The sequence below is a fragment of the Coregonus clupeaformis genome, chromosome 16, assembly GCF_020615455.1.
Source record: "Coregonus clupeaformis isolate EN_2021a chromosome 16, ASM2061545v1, whole genome shotgun sequence".
Lineage (NCBI taxonomy): Eukaryota > Metazoa > Chordata > Actinopteri > Salmoniformes > Salmonidae > Coregonus > Coregonus clupeaformis.
Genome location: NC_059207.1, coordinates 43,854,725 through 43,864,501, shown reverse-complemented (window position 1 = coordinate 43,864,501; position 9,777 = coordinate 43,854,725). Strand labels below are relative to the sequence as shown.

General features: G+C 41.6%; 1 protein-coding gene across 1 annotated transcript; it reads right to left on the bottom strand.

Moving 5' to 3' along the window:
• Positions 1-3,883: 3,883 nt before the first annotated feature.
• Positions 3,884-7,604, bottom strand: LOC121584966 (phospholipid phosphatase 5). The gene is made up of 8 exons (XM_041901245.2): positions 7,250-7,604; positions 6,653-6,786; positions 6,432-6,540; positions 6,093-6,183; positions 5,910-5,973; positions 5,674-5,798; positions 5,195-5,365; positions 3,884-5,049 (listed from the first exon to the last, which is right to left on the bottom strand). Exons 2-8 carry the CDS (start codon positions 6,721-6,723, stop codon positions 4,880-4,882), a joined length of 801 nt encoding a protein of 266 aa, XP_041757179.2. The 5' UTR covers positions 6,724-6,786; positions 7,250-7,604; the 3' UTR covers positions 3,884-4,879.
• Positions 7,605-9,777: the final 2,173 nt, after the last annotated feature.

The window sequence follows — 9,777 nt, the reverse complement described above, 5'->3', positions numbered from 1 at the left end:
CTTATTCGTCCACTGTGTCCACATTCTGACCAGATTTCCCGGTCCCTCCCTGTATGAAAATTATTTGACGAATATTCTTTCCAAATAATGATAAGACATTGATGTCATAAATCAATGGTGCCACCTGCCAATCATTTTAGTGCTCTGTTCAATCTGTTTCGCGAAATTCAGAGTTACAGTATGATTGAAATGTAAAGGTATTGTTCCCACGTTATAGCGGAGACTGCATTCACGATAAACGCTGCAATTTCGGCTCTGCCCCTGAGCAAGGCAGTTAACCCACTGTTCCCCGGGCGCGGATGACATAGTGTCGATTAAGGCAGCCCCCCCCCCGCGCCTCTCTGATTCAGAGGGTGGTTGGGTAAAATGCGGAAGACACATTTCAGTTGAATGCATTCAGTTGTACAACTGACTAGGTATGCCGTTTCCCGTTACCTTAACATTTCTAGCACGATATCCCAGATTATCCATTATATTCACCAGATACTCAAGTTGCCGCTGTAACGATGAAGAGAAACGTCTTCACAAATGGAATGCAGTCGGGACGACTCTAGCCAATGAGAGGGCAGATACGCGTTGAACAACATGCACAACTCCGATATAGTGTTTTTTCTCAAAGTTGCTAGGATGTCACGTGTCCTACTTATATCAGTACACTGCATTATGAAACTTCTACTCCATCAAATAAGCCACACGTAGCAAATAAGCCATTACATTTTTAGTTAACTCATTGACCTCCATACAAAAACTCCTCGCTTGGTGAGGGAAACGAAACAAAAAACATCATATGCTGGGGTGGCGGCAGGTAGCTTAGTGGTTAAGAGCGTTGTACCAGTAACCGAAAGGTCGCTGGTTCTACTCCCCGAGCCAACTAGGTGAAAAATCTATCGATGTGCCATTGAGCAAGGCACTTAACCCTAATTGCTCCTGTAAATCACTTTGGATAAGATGCTAAATGATGAAAAAAGACCGATTTTGGGCCCAGTTATCCCTCTTGCTTCACCTCTTCCTTTCTGGCGCTTTCTGTAATGCTTCAGCTATACAGATTGAATAGAGGATAATGATTTAAATGGTTTCACTGTCCAGATCCATCTACACGTGTGAGATATACAGACACAATGCGTCTAGATATCCAGACACAATGAGTGCCTGACTACCTCCGGAGGTGGTCAGGAAAGGAAGATCAGATCACGTCTTTTGATCATCTACAAATGTGTGCACAATCAGGACAAAGGACGCAGGTAGCCTAGCGATTAAGCGTGTTGGGCCAGTAACTGAAAGGTCCCTGGTTCGAATCCCCGAGCCGGCAAGGTTGAAAAATCTGCCATTCTGCCCTTGAGCGAGGCAGTTAACCCCCAACAACTGGGCGCCGACGACGTCGATTAAGGTAGCCCCCGGCACCTCTCTGATTCAGAGGGGTTGGGTTAAATGCGGAAGACACATTTCGGTTGAATGCATTCAGTTGTGCAACTGACTAGGTGTCCTCTATTTAGCACCAGGTATAAACGGGGCTTCTGTTGACCTTTGATGATGTAGCTATTCATTTGTTCTACTGCAACAACTATTTCATTATTGATGGTTCGGTTGAAGAATAGGCAGCAGACGATGTGTGGATTTGAGTGGTTTATTAAGAAACATAATAGTAAAAGTGTGTCACCAATAAGTTCATCACAACAAATACAATCAGGCTACAGTGTTAACAGGAGCAGCTTGTAGTCGTCTCCTCTACACGAAAAGGCAGATAAGTGGAAGCTGGAAGGACACAAGCAATAGCCTAATATTAAAACAACCCCTATACCCCTGATAAAGTAGAGAATCTTCAGCAGTGGAACATGCAAGTATGCACCACATTCATTAGTGTGCCTAAATTATCTTCACCAAAATTGCTAGTGTGTTGCATGTAAATTAAAACAATTGGGTACAATCAGTAGATTGGAGAAGGAACCTAGCAACTAAATAACGTTTTAATTCAAGTAAACTTCTGCATGCCCTAAAATTAATTATCTTTATTGCAAACTGACATTACCATATAAATATGAGCATAAATAAAATCAGATTCACTTATACTGATTCCTCTCCCACTCCATTCTAGAAGCTGTATGTTGGCCCGATTCCATTCTAAACACACCCTGTGTATCCTTACACAATCCATAAAACGCCACCATGTCTACAAACATTTAACCAACAATACACTGGATGAAGTAAAAAGGCAATACAACAAGTTGGAATCAAATCTATACACATTGTAAAGTTAAATTCTATCTGATCACATTGATGTTAAACAATCAATGTAAGCATACACAGTAATGGCAAAACTTGAAAAATGCATGTGAGTCGAAGTTTCCTGAAAACCATTCACTGATGTCAATGAGAGAGTTGCGTGAAGGTTCAAGTTACGCTTCGACCAAGTTGTTTTCTACAGACAATACTTAACAAGTAGAAATAGGAAGCATACAGTAAAGTATATATGTGCAGTACATGCAGAGTGAATAGCTTATTGGTTTAAAGAGGAATGTAAACAACAAATAAAGTATTTAACAAAGGCACACATCAGTCAGTCAGCTGTTTCTGCTGGAAAATGGATCTTCCTCACATCCCAAACCATCTCCATCTGATTGCCTTTACTGGGGTTACTGCCATCACAGAACTGCCTCCAAAGTCCAAACATTTCAATTATGTCAGCCATACAGCAGTTGGCATACTGGTATCAGTTTTACCAGCATCACAGTACAACTAAGTAATTTAATTGTAGACACATCTGTACTGAACAGGAATAAATACACAGGAATACAAACAATGTAAAGCAGTGGTCACCAACCTTTTCTGAGTCAAGATCACTTTCTGAGTCAAAATGCAAGCCTAGATCCTACCGCTCAGATAAATAAATAAAACATGACTTAAAAAACGTAAGCCTATGCAACATTAACCAATTAAAAACAGTTTTGTAGCAATGAGGTTTGTGCAGTAGGCTATAGGCCCAATACATTATCACTGCATATTGGCTACTGTTGAATTGCCCTGCCAATGTTGTTCTTCTCACACCATTTAGAAATTATATATTTTTAAATGTTGGTATATGATCACACTGGTAATAGATCATTTGTTGTATTACTTGTGAGACACAGCTGAGTGCGCATAATATATATATATTTTTTTACTGGACTGATGGCCTGCATCTGATGGTCAGTCTGAGGGGAGGCAGGGAGCAGCGGTGAGACTGTCTCTCACCGACTCACCATTCTTCCGCTCTCCCTCCCTCCGCTAAGAAAAGGGGACACAGTCCTCCAACTGACGGCGAAACATAAGTCGCACTGCATTATTTCTGCCTCATGCACCAATTCATGTTGTTACTCCTATGAGAAAGTGAAATATTCCTTGATATTAAAAAAGACAAGCCGCAAATAATAACAATGCAAGCTTATCGAAACACTTTGCTATACTCATTCATTGCAGCTGCAGTGCTGGTTGTAGTGAGTGGAAGTAGCGAGAACGCGCATTTTATGGATTATAAAAATGTTTGTACAAAGTGATGAATAACAACTTAAACATGAACTTACTCATAAAAACAGCAGCTCTTTGCTGTATTCGTTTATTTGTTGAGTCTCTATAGTCATGGTTTTAAACGTTTTGAAATCTCACATTATCAACTTTGCTGTGCGTTCGAGGCTTCTTTTTACAGTCTATGGCGCGAGGAAACTGTGCAGACATGATGATCTGAGCTATCTGATTGGCAAGCGGTAGGCCAATAGGTGCACTTGATTTGCTCTCTGGGCCTGCCGGGTAGGTGGAGTTCTACCTTCAGACACACAAAATAGTTCAAAATGGGAACACTTCCCTAGGTCTGCTGAATCAAGTGCACCTACCGCCAAAAGCACGAAACGAATAAAAAAAAACTAGGATTGCAAGGCTTTATTATTATTATTTTTTTACAGAAATGTTTGGTGATCGACTAGGAATGGCTTGGAAATCTGCCAGTCGATCACGATCAACCAGTTGGTGACCACTGATGTAAAGGATGAACTCTAAATGTACAAACTGTAATGTGATTCTAGACCACTGCTATCCTAGTGTTGACACTGAACTCTACAGAAAAGTGCACCCTCACCTCCACAGACAGGTCTGCCTCCCAAATGGCACCCTATTCCGTATACAGTGCACTACTTTTGATTTGGGCCTATAGGGCTGTTGTCAAAAGTAGTGCACTATAAATCAGACAAAACAAACAGGGAATCATAATATGAGGAAAAAAACTATTAACTGCTGTGGTTAATCCATTGTGTGTGTTGAGAGGAAAACTGCTTTCCTACTTCCAGGGAATACAAATTATTTCAGTAGCACTAACAGCTTAGCACCTGGTACCTGGTGGGCTCAAGAATTACAGTCCCTCTCCTCCCCACTCAGGGTTAACATTTGGGCCTGGTCCCATTTCTACCACTAGTTACTCAACCACTCATTGAGTAGCGCTATCAGGGTAGTATGTAGTTGGAGATCAGTTGGCCAGATATAACGAACCCGGGGCGAAGGGGTAGTATGTAGTTGAAGTGAAAGACTACAGGGGTAGTATGTAAATGGAGTTCAGCTATAGGGGTAGTATGCATTTGGAGTTGGCCAGCTAGAGGGGTAGTATGTAGTTGGATTTGAACTATAGGGGTAGTATGCAGTTGGATTTGGCCAGCTACAGGGGTAATATGTAGTTGGCCAGCTATAGGGGTAGTATGTAGTTGGCCAGCTATATGGGTGGTATGTAGTTGAGCTATAGGGGTAGTATATAGTTGGATTTGAGCTATAGGGGTGGTATGCAGTTGGATTTGGCCAGCTACAGGGGTAGTAAGTACTTGGAGTTGGCCAGCTATAGGGGTATTATATAGCTAGAGTTGAGCTATAGGGGTAATATGTAGTTGGAGTTGGCCAGCTTGCGTTCCTGCACAGCAGGAACAGTCTCTCTGTGGCGTAGTGGCCGGTGACAGTCAGGGTCCTGGAGGGAGGGGTAGTGCTGTCTGTAGCAGAGCCAAGAGAACACCAGGCCCAGACCAGAACCCACCAACACATCTAAAACACAGGGGGGACAACACACACATATACAGAAGTGACACAAAGATCTTAGCACGTCTCTCAATAGTGGATTAGAATAATAATTTCTTATATGTTTATAACGCTTTTCAAAGTGAATATGGTTAATGGTTAGCCCTCTCACCTTGCCAGTGGTGTTTGTAGTCGCAGGTCCTGGAGAGAGCGATCATGAAGGCTAGGAGGAGAGGAGCGAGGAAGAGACACATTCTCCAGGCCCTGCCCTGACCCCCCAGACTAAAGCACCGCAGCTTACCCCCCACATACAGCGCTGTGAAGCCCAGTCCGGTGAATGCAACTGGGACAAGACGAGAGGAGAGAGCGGGGATCAAAGATGGGGCAGGCACATGTATCAAAGTAGGATAAACTATTTTATTCATAATGACATGAGAATCCTTGAAATGATAATGCTTAGGCCAGTGTCTGAATAAACACAACGCTGTTTGTTTATCAAAGTTACCACCAAGTTAACACACACATATACACACACACACAGGTCCAGTCTAACTAGCTTAATGTGCTTTTAATCTGAATGAGCCCACTGTAGTCTCACAGCCCATCAGATCTGCTCTCGCATGAGGACTAGCCAATCAGATTGGGCCTTACAGGAGGAGTGTCCACTGGGAAAGCTCTTCCTGCCCTCCATGACCACTTCCGGGTCGCCGCTGCAGTGCATCTCCAGGTTCATCTGTCCATCTGGGAAACAGCGGTAGAAGAAGTCTGGCCGCGGCCTGAAGCACACACACACATTACATCACATCCAGTCAGCATAACACTGAGCTTGTAGCAATGCAACTCTAACTTTACATCTCTCCATACTAGCACTCCAGACTAGTACTCACCGGCCTACGACCAGCTTGATGGCGTTGGTGAAAACTCCGTTCAGTACCAGAGCCAGAGTCACCGCTGAAGAACAGAGGCAAACAACTGGGTCAGTATCTCTCTCTCTCTCACACACACACACAAATCTCTGTGCAGCTGCTCTGATGCCAAACAGCATGTGTAGTTCTACAGTCAGGCCTTACCTAGTGAGGCCTCTCTCACGTCTCCTCTCTCAGCTCTCTTCAGAAAGGTGAAAAGCAGGATCACCAGGAATGGAGTGAAACATGCCACGCTCTGATACGAGGGACATGGTCAGTATCATAGCAATAGAATTTGTAAGACAGAATGGTAGCACTTTACATTAAAGCACAAGATTACCTGGTAATAACATGGCAATAGTATGGTAACAAGTTATTGTTACTCTCCAGTTTATCCTGTGCTGTAATCTAAAGTACTACCGGCAGAACAAATATTCACATTCAATGTTCCATGAGTCCTGCGAATTCAGTCAGTGCCTCCCCCTGACACACACCAGTACTCACAAACATGAGAGAGGTGGGGACATGGTCGTTCTCCACTCTGTGAAACCTATACAGCCACATCTCCTCTGCCTGGATCTCACGAATAAAGGGTGGAAGCTGCTCTGTCACACTGAGGGAGATAACACACACAGACATTTTTAGTTCATTTGAGTTGCACCAGACAAGTCCATATGGAACACATTTGTAAATGTTATTGCGATGTTTCAATTTTAATGACTCACAGGAAGACAACCAGAAACAGCAGTCGGATAGACACCTCTGGCAGTAAGCCACGCAGCAAACCCCTCTTCATCTTGTTTATCAGGTTAGTTTCCAGACAGATCACTTGGTAAATCCACTGGAATCCTCTCCAAAACTGTGAGGAAGGGGGGACGAAATAACATGGTTTCAAAATACATTTACGACAAAAGTTATGTCATAACACACGTATAACACATTTTTAAGTCTTACTTTGTTGACATATGGCAGTGTGAACCAAAAAAAATAAATTGATTGGTTCAAGAACAGGTACTGGAGAAGGCATGCTAGTCTTTCTTGTTCCATATCGAACCAAGCATCACGATGAATTGATAGGATACTATTTCCTCGTGGTGCTCTTTAAAATGGCCAACTAAATCGGATAAAGTATATCCTAAACAAATTATTCATTATTTATTCATCTTAAACAGTGCCCTGCTCTCGTATAGATAGCTGGCTACATCTTTATATTCTTGCTAGTAACGTTAGCCTAGCTACATCATCTGTCTCTAGCCACACATCTGGGAATAACGTTTAGGAGCATTTTCGCATTTCAAGCGGTCTAAACCAGGAGGACCAACCTTAAACTCGGTGTTTAGTTACGTCTTTCTCCTCATACTCGCACTGCTAGCTACCGTGACCTGGGCCTCCCCATCACCATCATACTTCTCCCATCCGCTAAACCGGTATAGCTAAGAGACCTGTGAGAGAGATGCCCGGAGGAGGAGAAAGCTTATTGTCGGTCTTTGTCGAAAAATAATGGTGCTTTCAAGACTTCTGGGATATCGGAAAAAAACAAGGTCAAATCATGACATCAGTGATCTTCAGGTCGGAAAGTCAGAGCTCTATAAAGATCCACGAGTTTTCAACTTGGAATTCCAAGTTGGATGACCGTTCAAAACAATTTTTCCCAGTCGGAGCTCGTTCTTCACACGTTTCCAGTTGTCTTTAACGCAGCATAAAGTACGATGCCACGTCACGTTAACGGGGCGACCTCTAGTGGGCAAATGGTAGAATAACAAAATGGATTAATATGACCCAAGAGTGCCTTTGGGCTCATGCACAGCAAAAAGAAATGCAATTACTATAAATGATTTTAATCTGCCAACTGAAAGTGATATTCTATTTTAAATGAAGAGAGACACAAATTACTTCCACTGAGACACAGTACAGCTTTATTTAAGTCAAACTTCAGGCATGTCTGAACTCCTCGGCTCCACCTCAACCTCCTTTAGAATGAAAAAAATAAAAATACAGTCATGTACAAAAGAGTGGCATCCTCACAGTCACACACACATTTAGAAGCAGAATTTTACAGGCAATAGCACGCCACAGTAACATTATCCTATGCAAGTTCAATGCAATCTATGTACAAGTCTTAACATTATGCAATAACAGACTGCTGAACAGTAAAACAATATGGTAACTTTGTGTTCAACCACCTTTTAATTGAAGCAACATTAAGAGATAGATACAACCCCGGCGGAATCCCCAGAGCAGTTTGACTACATGACTGGAGAAATTAGTTCCTCTGAAATCCCTGTTTTTCCTAATGTCTGGGAGAGCATGTCAATCACCTGTAATGACAGAAATAACAAATAGTATTGCACAAAATAAACATTAACTGAAAGGTGTGGAACAGAAACGTATGATTCAAAAAGAGCCCCATCCAAAGTCGTTGGAAGATAATACTTTGATAACTCAGTCTTCGTAACCCTACTGTTTGACTTCCTCTTCAGTGAGGAAGATAATGTAAAAACATGATTCAAATCTATAATGTCTGTGGCAAACAGAATGACGACTATATGGTCATTGTACAGGCTGAATGTTGTGTTCAAGTCCAACTGGCATAAAGTGAGTAAGTTTCAAAACAGGTGCAAAAAATAAAGGCTATTGGGTTGGCCTGGATAATCTGTGTGCGATACCAATAGAGGATAAAACAGAATACAATGACATACAAGAGCATCCACATGTGGTTGTTTTCAACATAACAACAAAGGAGCTTTAAAAATGGATATAAAAGATGTCCCCAACTGATAAAACAGATTCAGATTTACCCTCCTTTCAGAATGGAAGGGGTGCATCAAGTCTTAGGTGAAAATTATATACTTCTGCACAAATTGCTTTTGTGTTGGAGTAAGCACACAATGGTCCAGTTTACAATGGTCACTAATTGAAGGTTAGAGAAGGCTTAAAGACTAGGGACTCCTTTACAAACCACAACAAGACAGTCAAGAGGACCTGAGATGTGGCTCAGAATGAATAGGCCTAATATCTATCATAGATATCTACCATGTCAAATCAGTTATCAGTAAAATACTCATGAGGTTTGTGAACATATTGATTTGTAGTACAAAACAATACAAAAATAAAGAAATGAAAGAAAAAAATATAATTCAAGTTTTAAAAGGTTGTTAAAAATCTGACAGTGCCTTGATGCACCTATATGATCATGCACTGTGTGGACCACAGCCTAAGTACTGACATGATCTAAATCTAACACCCATCTACACCTATCGAAAGAAATACTATCATTTGGCAGGTTTGAGAGCAACCGAGTCCATATTCCATTAAATTGTGTTTACCCTGCTAAATGTATTAGGAGAAATCAGCAGGCTTCAATCCCAAATTAATGTAAGATATTGGCACAATCTAATTCTATTTCGTTAAGACATGAATGTGGACACAATTTGACACTAGACAACAAGAGGTATGGAAACGTTTGACAACCTTGTATTTTTGGGTGACATAATCAGTCAGTAATGTTCCAGAGAAGAGAAAGCACAGGCTCAGACAAGATTAGCAGACTAATGTTCTAGGTTCAACATGATCATTTGAGTTTAGGCTGAATTAAGTGCTCGGTTACTTTACATCACAATGTTCAATTGCTTTTAACTGCTTTAACATTAGTACAGTGAGTCACAATACAGACAGCTTGGCCTATGAGGAGCAGCTGTTATCAAACAGTGGTACCATTTACACTAATATAAAATATATGAAATGTAAAGACAACGACATACAGAATCATCCATTTTAAATCTCCCTATTGTTTTATAGCCTGTTACTTAATACTTTGGGAGGGTGCGGTTTTCCAATAGGTGTTTTTGAT

Coding starts and splice junctions, on each gene's coding strand:
- LOC121584966 (XM_041901245.2), bottom strand. CDS start 6,723: ATGAAGAGGGGTTTGCTGCGTGGCTTACTGCCAGAGGTGTCTATCCGA. Junction 5,974..6,092: donor CGTGAGAGAGGCCTCACTAG/GTAAGGCCTGAC, acceptor TCTGTTCTTCAG/CGGTGACTCTGGCTCTGGTA. Junction 5,050..5,194: donor CTACAAACACCACTGGCAAG/GTGAGAGGGCTA, acceptor CCTGTGTTTTAG/ATGTGTTGGTGGGTTCTGGT.